The 19,794-nt window shown below is 41.0% G+C and overlaps 1 protein-coding gene across 1 annotated transcript in view; it reads right to left on the reverse strand.

The window, feature by feature from the left end:
- Positions 1 to 6,350: 6,350 nt before the first annotated feature.
- Positions 6,351 to 19,794, reverse strand: part of TRIT1 (tRNA isopentenyltransferase 1) — a 42,824-nt gene continuing 29,380 nt past the window's right edge. The window contains exons 7-11 of the mRNA XM_068265383.1: positions 18,807 to 18,919; positions 18,588 to 18,665; positions 12,663 to 12,772; positions 7,316 to 7,433; positions 6,351 to 7,212 (exon numbers count right to left, since the gene is read on the reverse strand). Coding sequence (XP_068121484.1) covers positions 7,001 to 7,212; positions 7,316 to 7,433; positions 12,663 to 12,772; positions 18,588 to 18,665; positions 18,807 to 18,919 — 631 coding nt within the window. The 3' untranslated portion in view covers positions 6,351 to 7,000. The remainder of the gene's footprint in view (positions 7,213 to 7,315; positions 7,434 to 12,662; positions 12,773 to 18,587; positions 18,666 to 18,806; positions 18,920 to 19,794) is intronic.

The following is a 19,794-nucleotide window of genomic DNA, read 5'->3' on the forward strand; positions in this document are numbered from 1 at the left end:
TGCAAATCCCTACATATTGAGCACTGAGCATTTTGATCTTAGACTGACTGTCTGTGCTCACTGAAGCATTGAAAATAAAACAGGACACCTAATTATTGACTGAATTAACCACTTCACAGCTCCAGTACAGTATATCTACTCCCCTGCAGACTTCATCTAACCGCCCAGGGGAGTAAATATACGTACTCCCGCTGCTACCACTGCTGTACGCGCTACCGCTTATTTGTGCTCTCGTTCATGTTGCCATCTGCCCACCAGGAGATCAATGAATGGGAAAGCAATTCCTAATCATTGATCTAAGTCCCCGTAGCAATTATCGGCGCCTTTTATGAGAAGCTGCATGATCATTCTAATAAATAAACGTTTCCCATCTTCAGTACACTTCCTGTAAGCATACATATTTTGCTTACAGGACGTATAAAAAAAAAAAAGACTGAGGCCATCTTGTGGCCAAATAGTAAAACTACATCTAAAAGTATTTTTTTTAAATGCAAAGACCTGTTTTTACATTTTAGATTAACCCTTACCTCCCACACTCCCCAATAGTTACCAACATTTATTTTTTTTGTAAAAAAATACAATGAAATAAATTTACAATTATAAAAAATGCATAAATAGTTTTCTTAGGGACTGAACTTTTTTTTAATATGTATGTCAAGACGGTATAATACTGTTACTTTATAAATTATGGGCTTTTTATTAATGATGGATGCAAAACTGAAAAAAATGCATCTTTATTTCCTAATAAAATATTGGCGCCAGACATTGTGATAGGGACATCATTTAAATGGTGTAATAACCAGTACAAATGGGCACATAAATTACGTGGATTTTAATTATGGTAGCATGCATTATTTACAAATGATAATGGCCGAAAACTGAAAAATAAGGGTTTTTTTCCAATTTTTTTCTTATTTTTCCATTAAAAAACATTTAGAATAAAATAATTCTTGGCATAATTTACCACCCAAAGTAAGCCTAATTAGTGATTAAAAAAACACATTTAACACATTTCATTCTGATAAGTAGAGATAAAGTTATTGGCAAATGAATGGAAGGAGCTGAAAGGTGAAAATTGCTTGGATGCTGAAGGGGTAAAACCCCTCAGTTGTGAAGTTGTTAAGACAGAACTATGGTATACTTTATGTGCTTTAGTATGACCATTTCTGACTTAGTAAACTTCTGATATAGTAAACTACTTTGCTCATTCCCTTGGAGTTTACTATATACGGGACTATAGTATTATTTGCAAGGGCATTGGAGTGTGAGATCCATTTGCCCACTGAGAGATGTGATTAGTTCCATGTACTCTTTAAAAAAAAAAAAAAAAAAGTGTTATTTCACAGCTCTATAAATACCAATAATAAATAAGGCAACTGGGACTTATTAAAAGAGGAACACTGGGATATGTTAAGTAAAAGTACCACCCTAAATCTTTCAGTTGAAACTTAGAGACTCCGTAACAAAAATTGCATCCTGTTTTTTATCATCCTACAAGTTCCAAAAGCTATTCGAATGTGTTCTGGCTTACTGCAGCACTTTCTACTATAACAGTCTCTGTAATAAATCAATGTATCTTTCCCTTGTCAGACTTGTCAGCCTGTGTCTGGAAGGCTGCCAAGTTCTTCAGTGTTGTGGTTCTGCTATGAACTCCCCCTTTCAGGCCCCTCTCTGCACACTGCCTGTGTGATATTTAGATTAGTGCAGCTTCTCTCTGCTCTCTTATCTTTTACAAGCTGGATAAATCGTCCTCTAAGCTGGCTGGGCTTTCACATACTGAGGAAATTCAGACAAGGGCAAAGCTGTTTGCAAGAAGAAAAGAGCAGCCTGAAACTTCAGTGCATGACAGATGCAGGGGGAAAGAAACACACAAATGATCTCTTGAGATTCAAAAGGAAGGGTGTATACAGCCTGCTTGTGTATGGATGTATTTTGTATGTGTGGACATACTGTACATCAACCTACTTCCTGTTTTGGTGGCCATTTTGTTTGTTTATAAACAAACTTTTTAAAACAGTTTTTAACCACTTTTAATGCGGCGGGGAGCGGCGAAATTGTGACAGAGGGTAATAGGAGATGTCCCCTAACGCACTGGTATGTTTACTTTTGTGCGATTTTAACAATACAGATTCTCTTTAAGGAGACACTGAAGCGAAAAAAAAAATGATATAATGAATTGGTGGTGTAGTATGGAGACTTACTAGAACATAAGTAGCAAAAAAAAATTCTCATTTTTATTTTCAGCTTTTTTTTTTTATAACATTGCATCATTCTCTAATATTTGCAGTTTACACACTACTTAGCATTCTAAATGTTTTTTTTACAGAACAAGCAGTGAACTTTTGACCTGTCCTGAACTGTTCTCTGCAAAAGAAAAAGCAATCCAGTTAAGATAACCTTCAGAACACAGAGCTCTCTGCGACTTTTGAAAGTCATGGAGCTCAATGGCAATTTGCATAGATAACTGGAGTTTCTTAACTCTTCCTGTACTGGAAACAACATTAGACTTATGGCTCTGCTCCTAATGCTTCATTTTTAAGCTATACTACACATACAATCATCATAAAAATGTTTTCGCTTCAGTGTCTCTTTAAATTCAGGTAAGAAAGAAGAACATCTTTATTTGTACCCTGGCATATTTTCTGCAACACTGAAATGCAATAGCTGCTAATCCATTTTCAAGCTGATTAAGACTGGAGACCTTTAGCGTTTTTTACATCTCACTGACAATCCCTATTTTTACCGAAGAAGGTGTTTTTGGTGCAAAAGCACCTGTTGCATCTCCAGCTACCCATAGGCCACAATAACAGTTTGCAGCTATGTGGCGCTAGTGATCAGAATTAGGGCACACAATAGTGGCGCTGGGGTATCCTGCAGCCAAACTTAAATTTGGTACAGCCATTTGTTCAGAGTGGTGGGGATGGCCCTCAGTTTGTTACTGAGCTTGGTTACATTGTAGCTGAACTCAAATAGCAGCACCAGTCACGGGGGAGGTTAGTGTTAGGAGAGAAGAGGGGGAATGTTAGGTGAGAAGGACATGCAGCTGAGTATCAATAGTTATGCAGCTCCAGGGAGAGAGCAGCTTTATTGATCTCAGCCAGCAGGTATCTATCCCAGCCAGATCTGAATCGACTTGGCCGACTTATACTTGAGTCATCAAAAAATTCCAGCTGAAGAGGGTCAAATATTTAGGTCGACTTATATTCAAATATAAACAGTAACTGCAGCAATATCTGGCAATTGTGACAATCGTATGCTGTTTTTACACCCTGTGGTGGACTAATAAGTAGATTCTGTCAAGCAATGAAAAGCTAGTTGTATTGTCCTTATGGATAACAAGCAAACAATATTTTTACTCTTGTCTTTTGAGTTATGGAAATAGGTTGGCCACCTACTTCGAGAGAACACACATCTCATTACTATTAAAGAACAATAAATAAGTAAAGAAAAGGACTGCTAGGACTCAACTGCCAATCCAATAACACTTTAAGGAGTTCTTTCAATTGTACCGCCAGTAAAATAAAAAATACCTCAGCAGAGGGGCGCCTCTGGGTAATCAAATGGCTTCCTAAAATCTCCTGGTGCTCACTGTTCCTTTGCTGGGACCCTCTGAACATATTTGACAACATGTTGAATATGTTCTTGTGGCCGCACTCCTGTTACTGTAGGTTTTTCTTTTTTTACTCTGTGCATAAGCAGCTTCGTTCTACTGGGCATTTGCTGACTATACACGCACATACGCAGTATGGTTGTTCTCATACTGGAACGGAAGCAAAGCCACAGGGATGAAGAGTCTCCCAGACAGCAGTGGTGGTCTTGTGAAGGATCTGAGAAGCCTCTGGAACGTCCAGATGATCCCCATTATTTAGATATAAGTTTAACTTGTTTCCTCACAGGTTTAAAATGTTCACTTTAGAAGACTCCACTCCTTAGCATTTAACCCTTCCAACAGCCTATCTGTGAGGTTATAAAACCATGTATACCTCTCTTATCACCCTGCCTTTCCAGCAACTACAAACCCTTTTCTCACTACTTTTATATAGACACTGGAGAGGGTGTGGGGAACATTAAGGCCGGATCCACACTATAACGCTTTTGTGGATCGCTTGCGTTTGATTAGCGCTTGTTAAAAAAAAAATCGCACCCATTCACTTTAATTAAAATCGTGGTAAAATCGACGAGATCGTATACGATTTTCGCATATGCCATCACTGCACTTCTTACTGCAATTTTTATGAAAGTGAATAGGAGCAATTTTTTTAACAAGTGCTCAAGCAAGCACTAATCAAATGCAAGTGCTCCACATAAGCGCTTATAGTGTGGATCCAGCCAAAATGCAAGAATAGGTAGCTAAAACTCTTTTCAGGGGTAGTGCAGCAGTACAGGCTACAGAGTTAGGCCCTGTGCACACTGCTCTACACTCCCATTGCTGCTTGGGCTTGCTATTCACAGACAATTCACACCACAGCTTGTGTGATGCAGTGCTAAAACGTATCTGGCTGCATTCTGTTGGTCACAACCATTTACTTTATTAAATGGATTGGCGCTACTATCTACTCCACTGCAGCCAGCATCTGTGTATAGCTGTGTGCAATGCTGCATGAAAGAACGGGCCCTTACACTCTCAGAAGAGGGAGGTGGTGGATGGGGTCAGGTGATCTGGATACCAGTGGGTGATGATGGGATGGGGGAAAAGTACAGACAGCTGTACCTACAATAAGTGAACTTTCATCTCAATAGGAAATTAAGCAAGAGGAGCCAGCAGCCATGTACTTTAAAGATATGTATTGCAAATACAGTAGAACCCCTTTATAGTAAACTCCAGGGGACTAGGAAAAGTAGTTTACTATATCAGAAGTTTACTTTATCAGAATTGGTCATACATTTTACAGGAGCATTTCCTGGCACCTGAGGACAGATTTTACTATATCCAGAGGTTTACTTTATCAGAGTTTACGAGATTCTACTGTATTAGACATTTTATGCATTGCTATTTTATGCTAGTCATACATTGAAATGGGAAGCTGATTTTGGATAATTGCAGTACAAGTACTTGTACCACAGGCACCTGATATGAATTATACCTGCTGACACTAAAAAGAAATCCAAAAAAAACCAGTGAAAGTAATAAAAGCAATCACAACTAACTGGATTGAAAACATTTTGGTAACATATTTTAATGTAAACTTTTATTTTTTTACTGTATACAGTGATAAAAATGCATCATGGTTCATTACCTTTTGTCTGAAGGTCTTTTTCACACTATGCTCTCTGTACTGCAATATAACAGGGCATATTGGAAAAATTGACCCATTGTTCCAAATAAATCTATTATCACTACTTCTGCTGCTGTCGCAAAAGCACTGCCACATGCATTTGTGGATAGTGCCATAATTAATTGGCTAGTGGTGCTCTGCAACAGAAAAACACATGCAATGCAAATCATATCATGAATAACTCAACAGGTTGCCTACATAATCTTGTTATGAGACAGAATGCCCATGACAACACAGCCCTCTGCTCCCTATATAGTGGAATGACTAGGAAACAGAGCATGTGGATACAGACAACTCTCCACAGATGTCAGAGACTCTAATGAGCTACTTATCTTCACTAGTCAGGGCTCAGGGATTGGCAAGCAGTAATCAGTGGATAATTAATAAATGTCTCTCTCGCTATAGAGATGCCGAGTCTGTGCTGTGCAACTGGAGCACAGGGATTACTGACCAAATCCTCCATCTGGGGGACTGAAGGGAGGAGGGCAGTCTACATAAGAGACAGACGCTGATGCAAGTAAACAGGGTTATGGATGCTACATACTGTGGATCTCATTATATATACACAGTATACTGTATGCTGTAAAAAGTTTTGGGGGGAAAAGTGCTGATCCTAGATGTATAAATAAATCATATTCTGCATAGTACAGCACAACTGGGCAAGTTTACAGAAGAAAAAAAAAAAAGTATAACTTAATAATAAATAGAACAGAAGAGTTAAGGCTCATACACAGGCTCAACAAAAGTCTTTTAAAAGCACGATTATCAAACAACTTAAAGAAGTTGGACAACTTTTGTCAAGTAAAAGACATGCAAACGACAAGGCGTTATCACTGATAAGAGGCAACCAACGACTGATAAGATGCAGCTCAAGTCATTCCTACGTATTAGTCGCTGGTCGCCTTTTATCAGTGATTACACCTCGTAGTTTGCACGTCTTTTATTTGACAAAAGCTGCCCAACTTCTTCAAGATGTTTGATAATCATGCATTTAAAAGACTTTTGTTGAGCGTGTGCATGAGCAGTTAGATAGCGGGTTGTCCTTTTTATTTTTTTTTGGGGGGGGGGGGGGGGGGGCTCTATTAGGCATGCTAGGGGGATTTTTTTTTTTTAAGGGGAGAAAAATAAGGTTTATTACGGGCGCCCTTCTATAGTTTGATATTCCAGTGCCCTTGTGAGCTGCACATTGTTTAGATGTGCAAAAAGGTACATTCATTCTATTGTAAAGAACTTCACAACTGTATTGCAGAAAGTACCGTAAGCCCTCATGCCAGGTTTTCATGTCACTGCACTGCTGTACTAAAGGCCGTGTACAAAGAAGCAAATCATCAACCTTTCGGCCAAACGATCATCCCAATCCATTTCCTGATCAATAATCTGGTAGAAAGGAATGCCAAACAGAAACATGTACAGTGCCTCTTCCATCTGATCTTACGTTTCCCACCATGTTTCATGTCAACCTGGACTGTAGATCAAAAGTGAATATTAGCTTGTGTAAAATGCCTAGAGACCTCAAGATTAGTAAAATGCATCGGACGTGTGGGGAGGGCTTGTGCCGGCTCAACCAAGATCCACTTTGATGCTGAAAACAGGTAAACACCATGGATAATCTGTTAAAAGGCACATACTGGAAGTTCCAGCTGAACATTCCATACTTCTAGGTTCCATTTCTTTGGTAGAGTGAAAAAGATGAGCAGGAAACAAGAGGTGCTGGTTCTCCAATGCTAGCAAGTTGCTGCAGGCAGACAAGTTGTATCCTTATCACAAGTGCAGAGTCTCTTCTCTTGTTTATCATATTCACAGTCTACACCAGTACAGGAAAGTCCATGTGCCATTTGTTCTGGACCACAGTTCTGCTTACTCTTCTCTTCTTCATTCTGTTCCTCCAGTTTTCTCTTTCTAACATGATGAACATGTGATTTGGATTTTATGTGAGCTTAAAAAAAAAAAAAAAGGGGGGGGGGGGGGGGAGGAATAAATGACATTGTTAACAGTAAGCATTCATGCTGCTAAACTCAAGAAATCAGAGATGTGGTTACCTTCCCACTCCCGGTCACCAATAATGAGACGATCACACACACTGCACAGTCTACTGCTTCTTTTATTCTCACTGTGATCAGAAGCAACTTTCACAGGCTCAATGGCAGGAGACTTGCCCTGAGGGAAGAGAATTGTAGAAGAAAAATCAGTAACAATCAGAGTCATTTCGCTTTCACCCTATTTCACACTAATTTTTCAGAACACAAAACTTTTAAGGGGCATAAAAGGCTATTTTTAGTGATCTTCTGAAGTTCGCTATAAACAAAGAAGAAAAGGTATTTTAAAATTAACTGTAGTAGCATCACTAATGCTGGAAATACATGTTCAATTTTTTTTCAGCAGACTTTCTAGCTGATCGATTTACCGTTCCATCTTTCTGATCGATTTCCATTCACTTCTATAAGAAGCTTGACCAGAAAACCAATCGAAATCAGATCGGACCTATCGGAAACTATCGAGCCATCTATCTGCCCAAAAAACTCATCGTGTATTTCCAGCATTAGGAAAGGTTTATCTCTGGAAGTCTAAGTAGAGGTGACCATTAAAAATACGATTTTTAGTTAATCGTATTTTCAATCAGATTATTTGGATCGCATTATATGGAAACAGAAACTGGTGGGCCAATTCGATCAAGAACAAATGCATTTAACCACTTCCCTACCCTGGTGTAAAGAGTCGGCAGGCCGCCACCAACGGGCCCTGCCGCTGACTCACAGATGGTTGCCGTCCCTGCCGCTGACTCACATGCGTGCAGGGCAGCAGGCAGAGGATGCGTCTCAGTGCACGCTTCGCCTACGTAACAGTAGCCACCTGTCTCCCTGCGTGTCAGCTTATTAGCTGACACGCCAAGCTCCGATTGGTCAGGCCTGGTATTTGAATCTAGTGAGCGCTCCAGTCTGTGCCTGTGATAGCCTATGCTGGGCTTGTTGCTGAGATTGCGCTCACACCAAGCCTATCTCTTGACTAAGCTTCTTCTAGATTGGATACCGGTTACCGAACCGGCTTGTACCTGACCACGCTTCTGTATTGGATACCTTGTTACCGACCAGGCTTGTTGAAAGGATTTGCATGAACGCTGTCTGCATTGACCCTGGCCTGATTGACCTTGCATCTGTCTAGTGATTACTTCAGCAATTTCCTGTTACCTCGAGTTCAGCTCGGCTCTGATTACTTTGGCAATAACTTTATAGATAAGTACCACAACTAAATGATCTATATATTCAAACAAACAAACAGAACATTTATATCGCGCTTTTCTCCTGGCGGACTCAAAGCGCCAGAGCTGCAGCCACTGGGACGCGCTCTATAGGCAGTCGTAGTGTTAGGGAGACTTGCCCAAGGTCTCCTACTGAATAGGTGCTGGCTTACTGAACAGGCAGAGCCGAGATTCGAACCCAGGTCACCTCTGTATCAGAGGCAGAGCCCTAAACCATTACACTATCCAGCATATATTGATTTGTTCAGGACAAATTAGGCTTTTTGTGGCCGATATTTGTTTTTATTAATTACCTTATTTTCTATGTATTTTAAAAGGAAAATAAGTAGGTGAAAAAATACACAATTTATCCACTTTCATACATTACAGCTTTAACCACTTGCCGACCGCACACTCATAACGCGCGTCGGCAAAGTGGTAGCTGCAGGACCAGCAACGCACATCTGCGTCGCCGGCTGCAGGCTAATTAATCAGGAAACAGCCGCTCGTGCAAGCGGCTGCTTCCTGTCAATTCATGGCGAGGGGCTCCGTGAATAGCCTGCGGGCTGCCGATCGCAGCTCGCAGGCTAAATGTAAACACAAGCGGAAATAATCTGCTTTGTTTACATTTTTACAACGCTGCTAACAGTAGCAGCGTTGTACTAGATCAGCGATCCCCGGCCAATCAGCGGCCGGGGATCGCTGTCACATGACAGGCAGGAGCCTGTTAGATGCTGCACAGGACAGATCCGTTCCTGTGCAGCCTCCGATCTCCGGAAAAGGGAGGGAGGAGAGGGGGAATCCTGCGGTGGAGGGGGCTTTGAGGTGTCCCCCCGCCAGCCACACGTAGGCAGGAGCGATCAGACCCTCCCAGCACATCATCCCACTAGTGGGGAAAAAAGGGGGGCGATCTGGTCGCTCTGCCTGGTATTTAATCTGTGCTGGGGGCTGTAGAGCCCACCCAGCACAGATCTTAGAAATCAGTGCTGGTCCTTAAGGGGGGGGAGGGGGTGGTAAAGGCTGAGTCCTGAAGTGGTTAATGTAAATAGCTTCTATTGTACATTAACTACTTGCCGACTGCTCCACACCAATTGGCGTGAGCAGTGCGGCAGCCCCAGGACCGCTCCAGGGTGATTGGCGTGAACGGCCATTTATGGGGCTAGCAGGCTGCGAAACCGCCGTCTAATTACTTTGTACAGCGCTGCGATCTTTACTTTGTACAGCGTGTGACACGGCTGTCCCCCTGGGACATAGGGAAGTGATCCGCTGTGATAGGCTGAAGCCTATCACAGCCGATCGTGCTGATAGGCTGGCCAGGGGAGGGAGGGCGGGCAATAAAAGAAAAAAATATAATTAAAAAAATGTATTTAAAAACAATACAAATAAAAATTTATTTAAAAAAAACAACATTGGGGGAGCGATCAGACCCCACCAACAGAGAGCTCTGTTGGTGGGGAGAAAAGGGGGGGGGGAAAGAAATCACCTGTGTGCTGTGTTGTGTGGCCCTGCAGCTTGGCCTTAAAGCTGCAGTGGCCTATTTAACTAAAAATGGCCTGGTCTTTAGGGGGGGGTTAACACTGCGGTCCTCAAGTGGTTAAAGCGTTATAAAAACCCTGACACAATATTCAATAAAAACAGGTTTTCCTACTTTTTATATGCCATACGGTTATCATATCTGCTTTTGTGAATAAGTATTATTATTATTCGTTTAGAAATTACAAGTTCCCAAAGTACACTTTTTTTGCTCTGAGAGTTGCCTTGGCATTTTATTCATAACCGATTGATTCATCTTGAATTTTGAGCAGAAATGCTTTCTGAGTGTCTCTCTGTGTTCAGGAGAGTCTGCGCAGTCAGAATATGTGTCACATTCCTCACTTGATACAATTAAGTAAACACAAGATAACATTATCTCCAGTTTGGATGCTCCAGCTTTCTCTGCAGGGAACTTGTAAGTCCTGTGTTTAACTAATTGAATGCTGTTCTAGTTAAAAAAAAATGGTGATCGTATACTGTATAATATGCTGTAAATAATCTTTTAGAGCAAAGAAATAATGCTGGGTTTTATTCTGCTTTAAACCCACACATTTTATTTGTATATGTCTCCTGTTTATGTAAACAGTTCATTTGTTTTAATATGTATTAGTAACACAATGTATATACCCTACTCTCTTGTTACATCTGTCTGCTCCTGGAATGTTTGTTTTACACTTGTTTACACATTAATCCTGCCATTGAACTCCCTGGGAGGAAGAGAGAGGTTTGCGGTCATTCCTTTACAACTGTGTAGCATTATCAGCTCAGAGATAAACAGTGTAATCTAGGATTTTGTAAGGAGGAGAGTGCAGGGACTTCTTTTCACTTCATGCGGTAGGAGGTGGTTAAGGAAACTGGCCGACCGCCGTGGCAGTTTTTTCATAGATACATTCACACCTGGCTTCAGTATTGGGGATAGTAGAATAGTGGTCACTGTGGTGATACCACAGTCACCTGTATGACAAGGAAAGACCAGGAGCCAAATGGTGCAGTATTCTGGGGTATTAGTTGTTAGATTGTTGTATAAGAGTATTTATACTCACAAAGGTGGGTTGCAGTCCCTGCAACCACCGTATATATCGCCAACAGGGAAATAACCGTCCCTGCTCGGTTTTTCCAGGCCCTACTGGAACTGGTCACACTCCTGGTTGGTCCTTCTTGGTTGTAGATAACACCACACCCGGAAGATGAACACCTCCAAAGAAGATGTAATGTATAGTACTGGGGGATGGAGGCACCAAAATATAGGTAATGTGACGAAACAAAAAAATAATAAGGTGGAGGTAGGGGTCTTTACCACTCCAGATGGAAGAACCCAGACCACAGGGTTAATGTAAAAAAAATTAATCTATTCAGCACGATTAAAAGGACAACACGTTTCACAGGTCTCAGCCAGCTTCTTCAGGTCAATACAAGTGCCTTTAAAATATGGTCACAAGAATGGACGCCAGAATTTCTGGCATCCGTGCTTGTGAATTTCTGGCGTCCATGCTTATGACCATATTTTAAAGGCACTTGTATTGACCTGAAGAAGTGGGGTGAGACCCGTGAAATGCTTGTCCTTTTAATCGTGCTGAATAAATATATTTTTATACATTAACCCTGTGGTTTGGGTTCTTCCATCTGGAGTGGTAGAGACACCTCCCTCTACCTTATTTTTAGTTTCATCACATTACCTATCTTTGGGCGCCTCCAACACCCAGTACAGTATCAGGAGGAAGGGTTTAAATTCTTTAATGCTGTGGATCAGTGAAATACGATCTTTCCTTTCGATCTACATGATCTTATAGAAAATGTGCTGTTTGCTGTTGCTTTGCAATAGACAATATCTGCACTGCAATGCGGAGAGGAATCTAGGGGATACCTACCATTATTTAACAGCAAATACTAGATGCACAGGTTTCCAGTTTCTCTTCCCGGAGATTGCACATCTGTAGTTATTAAGAGAACTTGTGTAATTTGATATTGCCATGTTCATTCTCATGGGAGAAGCATACATTATTGAAAAGTGATACATTCTAGACCATGGAATGGGTAGAAGGCACAAATTATCAATAAAGAGATATTTCCTGAGTGGAAAAAATACAGAGACCTCAAGTCCACTCCGTTGTCATGCAGTGGGCAGGGTCCTATGACTGCTGCTGTAACAATATACAACATGCCTCTTCACTAGGTCTGGGAGAAAGAATGACATGTTGCTACAGTTTCCTCCTCCAGGCCTGAAGTCAGCAGCAGTGACTTGACTGCAAATGCATGACTGGATACAGAGTTGGAAATTTGGACAATTTTATTACTGATCCTCCCTAATTAAGAGCCTTTGTATACCTGCAGCACAGAGTTGGGCTTCAATCCAGTAGAAAACATAAAAGCTGCTGCAGGACGCAGAGTGGAAAACCAGTTAGGTGACAGTAATAACATGGAGAGGCAGTTTTTGAAGCCTTCATAAAGCCTTACAGCAAGGGATTATGGCTCTGGACCTGGATCATCAAGCACTTAGGCTTTGTCCAATTAACAGACCACAGTGGATTAAGCAAGGTGTGGCTCACCAAGGAAAGGATCATGTCTCAACACACTAGAGTGAGAGGAGCAGAGTTGTTCATGTTGCCAATAATACCAACCTGCAAAAAGCTGCTCACAATCTCAACTGCAGGCGCCAGAACCTTTTCATCCCAAGAAGCAACGTCTGTTACGTCCAGCCCATACACGCTGGGTACATTAGGGCCAGGTCCTGGAACAAACAGTCACGGTGTAAACAAGAAATTGATGAAAGTGGACCTGAACTCTTGCACAGGACAGAAGGAAAACAGAGAAATGCACCCTGTATGTATTTAGAGAGTTTAGTCTGTGTAATTCCCCCTCATTTGTGTCTAATCACAGGTTGTAATTTGATCTTTCCCCGTGTCACATGACTGCCAATGGCAGAGATGGCAGATAAGCTCAATTGAAAGCACGGGATGGTAACAATATGTCTGCTTCCATGAATCAGAAAGTAGAAACAAAGCAGATTAAGTTTAGGATTTGTAGCAGCTGTAATAAAAATGTTTTTTTGTTTAAGTTATTATGTTGTTGTGTATCGGTTAGAGCAGAGAGGGTGTTCTGAGTTGAGAGGTTTGTCATTTTTAATACACTTTAAAGGACATCTGAGGTGAGATGTAACATGATGAGAAACATGTATATGTACAGTGCCAAGTACAGAAATAACTAGGCTGTGTTCCTTTTTTCCTTTCTCTGCCTGAAAGAGTTAGAAATCAGGTATGCAAGGGGGGGTTCTGTCTGGATCGGGACCGGGTCAGACTATAGTTTAACCCTCACTGATAAGGAATTGCAGCCATAAAACACTTTCCTGGCAGCAAATAGCTTCTGCGAGCAGGAAAGAGATAAAAAAAATAAAAGATCATTAGTTCATAGATTTTAGCTCTGGCATACTTTAATAAATGTGTCACTTAGAAGAGGCCATGAAACAGTAAAAAAAACTTAAAAAGTGGATTTAAATATAAAATGAAACTGTGGGATAGTTAAAAAGTAATTTTTAGAAGAAGGAGGAAGATCGATACAATTGTTTATCTCAGTTTTTTTTTCACCTCGGACGTCCTTTAACCACTTTACCCCCGCGCGTACGTATTTCTCCGACCCTTTTTCCATCCTTTAAAAAGCAGGGACGGAGAAACACGTACTTTCCGCGTTCCCGACGCTGCCCGCGCTCCCGCTCGTAAACACGCCGCCCGCCGCTAGTAAACACGCCGCCGCCCGCTCGCCCAGAGATCAATGAACGGGAAAATCCATTCCCGTTCGTTGATCTAAGCCGCGCAATGATCAGCTGCTCTCCTATGGGCAGCGCGATCATTGTGAGAAAAAAACTCACGTGTCCAGCCTCCTTATACTTCCTCCAAGCTTCCGGAAGGAAGCTTGGAGGTCGCATTAAAACAAAAAGTTACTGTGGCCATCTTGTGGCCAAATAGTAAACTACACCCTACACATTTTTCACATACAAATAAATGACTTTTACACATAAAATTAACTCATTACCTCCCACACTCCCTATTTTTTTTTTTTTTTGTAATTAAAAAAAAATTAAAAAATGTACAATTAAAAAAAATACATAAATAGTTACCTTAGGGACTGAACTTTTAAAATATTTATGTCAAGAGGGTATAACACTGTTACTTTATAAACTATGGGCTTGTAATTAGGGATGGACGCAAAACTGAAAAAAATGCACCTTTATTTCCAAATAAAATATTGGCGCCAAACATTGTGATAGGGACATAATTTAAACGGTTTTATAACCGGGACAAAAGGGCAAATACGTTTCATGGGTTTTAATTACAGTAACATGCATTATTTAAAAACTATAATGGCCGAAAACTGAAAAATAATTATTTTTTTCCCCACATTTTTCCTATTTTCCCATTAAAACACATTTAGAAAAAAATAATTCTTGGCATAATGTCCCACCTAAAGAAAGCCTAATTGGTGGCGGAAAAAACAAGATATAGTTCATTTCATTGCGATAAGTAATGATAAAGTTATAATAATTCCTTTAATAATAATTCCTTTTTTTGTATAGCGCCTTTCTCCTGTCGGACTCAAAGCGCTTGCGAGGCAGCCACAAGAGCGCACTCAGTAGGCAGTAGCAGTGTTAGGGAGACTTGCCCAATGAACTCTTTACTGAATAGGTGCAGCTTACTGAGTAGGAAGAGCCAGGATTTGAACCCAGGACTCCTACATCAGAGGCAGAGCCCTTAACCATTACACTATCCAGCCACCATAGAGATGAATGAATGGAAGGAGCGCTGAAAGGTGAAAATTGCTCTGGTGCTCAGGGGGTAAAACCCCTCAGTGGTGAAGTGGTTAAGATACCTTTATTGTATACATGGCAAACTAGCAAAGTTAAAATGGTAAATGCAGCTAAAAGGTACCCTATAATACTATGAAAACAAACACTGAACATACAAAGCAAGAGAATTTCAGTTATGCACCTTCGCTGGCAAAAAACATATTTAATTGATAAACTAAACAGGAAAAAAAGTAAGGAAAAATGGCAAAATTATTATAAAAAGCTGCAACGACAGTCTGACCTGCTTTCCAGCTGCTTTTCCTTCCATGTGGAAGACAGCAGCACAGGCTGATCACCTGTCTGTGGCCGGCTGTGTGCTACAATGGGGAAGGAGCAGCTGCTGACACTGGCAGTGCTCCAGCAGTGGAAGGGGTGGGGAGAAGACCAGAAGACCAGGAACAGGTCTGCAGCACAACAATACTCACAGAAAACAAAAAGTGCCTGCATTACAGGCCACTTCACCGCAGTTACATCGTTTGTAAATGTCCCCTCCCTCTGTTCTCATGCACTTCCTGAAACAACAGCTCCAGGTGAAAGAGCCAAATATTGGGGGGGTGTCACAATCATACTGCCATTCATGTAAATGGATGACCCGCATGAGCTATAGCTATGTGAAGTTCCCTATGTAAGGCATGTCCTGTGTTTGACCTGCTGTAATTTAATTTAGTGAATGGACTATACTGAGCCTGATAGGCAGTCTCCCTGGAGCACAGCGTGACCTGAGCCATCTCCTCTCTGCAGCTTGAACATAAACAAAAGAGCTGCAGTAATCACCTCCACAGAGACTTCCTCCTCATGCATGAAAAACACGCTTAGTCACTGGGAACTGCAAGTGTTTGCTTTAGGAACCGCAGAGCCAGGTATTTATGTAACTCACATGCAGCTTTGGTTTCATCAGCTTGGAGCTTGCTTGCAAAAGCAGAGGCTTTGCTCAGTACTGGACACAGAAAACAGACACGTTTGCTGCACATTTTACCTCGAGTAACAGTGTTAAAGGACCACTAGCGTGAAACATTGGGAAATTTGAAACACATGTGTATGCATATATATAAAATGTATATTTGTCCCAGAATAAAATTCACTATACTTTACTTTTTCCCCCTTATGTTGCTGTCACAATAGGTAGTAAAAATATGACAGCTATGATAGCTTACCACATTATTGTTATTTATTGGATTTTTATAGCGCCAAGATATTACGCAGCGCTATACAACAAATAAGGATACAGACATTGCTAATAGTTGTGAGAATCATTATCTGCATGGAGTTTGCATATTCTCCCTATGTCTGTGTGGTTAACTCTGAGCACTCTGGTTTCCTCCCACATCCCAAAAAAAGAGAAATGCCACTCAACATCTGGATCCATAAAAGCATGAAATTTTATTGAAGTCAATAGGCACATACAGGCAATGGGGATGGCAGCACACACCCACAGTAGCGGATGTGTGTATGCCCACTCTGGTTCCTAATGCTACATACACACTTGAGATAAAAGTCTTTGGAAAATGGAAGATCACAGAACAATTTTACCCCCTTCCATGTAGTATGAGAGCCATACTCTACACAGTCTATTTTATGGAGCTGAACTCCTCATCAGATAAAAATCTTTGCAGGATGCTGCACACAAAGATGCCCGTACACATTCACAAGATCAGTATCTGCAAAAGATCCGTTCCTGCAAAATGCATTCATAGTCTATGAGATCTGCAGATCATCATACACACCTTGTTTAACAGACATTCATCTGCAGATCAGATCCACCAGGATGGATCTTCAGATGATTGTCAGACATGCAGATGAATGTCTGTTATGCTGGGGATGCAATGTTCGTTTTGAACCGTGTAATCGAGCACTGATGGCAGCGCTGATAATTTACGACCTGTCCGATACCCGCGCGGATCGATGCCCCGCTCAATACCGCAGGCAGGACAATAGTCAGAAATGAAGAGAAGATAAAGAACTGGAATCGATCCGGCCGCACGCGGGGACAAGCCGCAATCTATCGTGCGGCTCGATACACGGCTCAAAACAAGCATTAAACAAGGTGTGTATGAGGATCTGCAGATATCAGACTATGAATGCATTTTGCAGGAACGGATCTTTTGCAGGAACAGATCTTTTGCAGATACTGATCTGTTGAATGTGTACAGCATCTTTCTGTGCAGCTTCTTGGAAAGATTTCTGTCTGATAGGGAGTGCAGCTCCATAGAATAGACTGTGTAGAGTATGGCTCTCATACTACATGGAAGTGGGTAAGATTTGTCTGTGATCTTTCATTTTCCAAAGACTTTTATCTCAAGTGTGTACGTAGCATTAGTCGTAGCTAACAGGAAAGGCACCACATGAAATTAAGTTAATTGGTTCTCCCCAAAATTGGTTTAAGCCTACAATAGGTATTTATTATTCTGTACAGTGCTGCTTATTATGTCAGCACTATATAAATACCTATTAAAAATACAAAATATTTCATTCTACAGATGGCAAAACACTTTAGAACTTAGGGCCTAAAAAATCTTATCTACTTTGGTTCAATGGAATTGTTAAATTTATTGTGGTGTTACACCATGACAAGGCATTAGAGGGAGGCGAGGAGGAAGAGTGTAATTTTCAACAAGATGGTAAGACAAACAGCCAATAAAATGAAGCAATCGCTCTGTATACTACCAGCACATTAAATATATGTCTGAACAGATATTTCATATAGCTAAACATGTTACACATGAATATGGGAAGAACAAAATTTCCCATGGAGGACATGAATGAGAGCCAAACTACACCCTAATTTGCAAGCACATACGCTGGGCTTTTAAACAGATCCAATTCCAAAGGCTTATTGCTTGTTATTGCCTATATCCCAGTGGGGACGATTACCTGTGGGCTCACTGGCCACAGGGTGTGACAAACTCTACAGCTGAAATAGGCATAAAAACTAAATCACTTGTCTATTTTGCTAAAAGTTTTTATTTTTATTATGGTCTGCGCTTCTACTGGTTATATTCATTCACTATGTGTGGACAGGAAGTAAAATACATATATTGAATGTGGACACAGATAGCACAACAGTCTAGTTCTAATCATTTCCTCACCTCTGGTGGAAAAAAAGTATCAATAGGTTTTGGCCAGAGTCCTACTTTAATAAAACAGAACTAGAGAAAAAGATAACTATAAGATACAGCATGGGAGAGGTTTCCCAAGCCACCTCTAGGGGCTGGTGCACACCGAGCGGCTTTTTCAGCGTTTCTGCAGCCGCTTGCGGCTGCAGATCCGCTTGGTCAATGTATCTCAATGGGGTGGTGCACACCAGAGCGGGAGGCGTTTTGCAGAAATGAATCCTCCCGGGGTGAGGCATTTTTTTTATTTCGGATGCGTTTCTGCCTCAATGTTAAGTATAGGAAAAACGCAAACCGCTCTGAAAAACGCCTGTTCAGAGCGGTTTTGCCGGCGTTTTTGTTACAGAAGCTGTTCAGTAACAGCTTTACTGTAACAATATATGAAATCTACTACACCAAAAACGCTTCACAAAACCGCAAAATGCTAGCTGAAACGCTACAGAAAAATAAGAAAAAGCGTTTCAAAATCTGCTAGCATTTTGCGGATCTGCTAGCGGGTTTTGGTGTGCACCAGGCCTAACAGAGGATCCTGGGCAATTTTCCAGCCAGAAGACCAATTTTATTAATATCTGAGAAATTATCACAATTGAACATACGTTTTAAGAATCTGTTTTTCACCCACTTATTCTGCTTTTTGGCATACTTCTGAGTTCTTTGTCTCAGAGCTTCAATTCCTAGAAAAATACAAACATTAATTTGAGAGTTTCTCAGGCTAGGCTCTCATCTGTAAATAGACACTACAAACGTAAAGCCACAGACAGATAAAGACAAAACAAAGTAAAAAAAACTGTGATAAAAACAAATACTCTCCTCACCTTCCTGCAATAGCTTCTCTTTTTGTTCAGGACTACTGCTGTCCATGGTCACCAAATATTCGTGAAATTCCTTGAAGCCAATGGACTGGAAAATACCATGCCGGTAATCCTGGCTAGGAAGAAATAATGCATGGTTAAGTCACTGCCAACCAGTAACATAACCACCACACCGTGACCCTTCACTATGTCACACAAACAATTAGAATTCAGTAAACACTATTTATGCCTACATAACGGGATTAATAAAGAAATACATCAGAGAATGAAGAGTGAAGAGAATAGAGAATGAAGAATGAAAATGAAGGGTACCTGAACTCAAGTACAAAGCTTATAGGAAAAAGTCCCATGACAAAGACAATTCTATACTGTACATACCTTTGGTGTGCACAGCGCACGCTTTTGAGATGTCAGTTTTCCCTACCATCTACAGTGAAAAGCTGTGAATGCCCAAAACACTGATTCACTGCTTGACCCCGATGCTCCACTGTATTGTAAACACTCTAATGGTGGCTGTCACAAGCCCCCTAGTGGCCGGACCACACAATGCCTTCCAATCAGTTTCAGCACACAGACTATGCAATCTGTGGTCGCAATCGGTCCGCAGAAATCGCTGGGATTTTGGCAGCAGACCGACTAGAAGGGAGCCTGCGAGTTACGGTAATACAAATTACACACTATTTCAGGGTATAACTGCCACCACCTCTGTTACCATGGGACAGAGGAACCCACTGACTGGCTGACTCTAGACCTGCAAATAGAAAACGGTTAAACACACTCTATTTTATCTAGCTATCAACAATAGTAGCGACTCTTCAGAAGCCAGGGTTCAGTTTTGTGTTGCTAAATAATAGGTATAGCCGAACAAATAAATGACGTTAGCGTCATTTATTAAAAATGCAATAATTAATATATACAGAAAATCATTAAAATCAACAATTATAGAGACAAATAATAGCGCAGTAAAAAAATGAAAAGGGAGAAAATACTT

This window comes from Hyperolius riggenbachi, chromosome 2, assembly GCF_040937935.1.
Source record: "Hyperolius riggenbachi isolate aHypRig1 chromosome 2, aHypRig1.pri, whole genome shotgun sequence".
NCBI lineage: Eukaryota > Metazoa > Chordata > Amphibia > Anura > Hyperoliidae > Hyperolius > Hyperolius riggenbachi.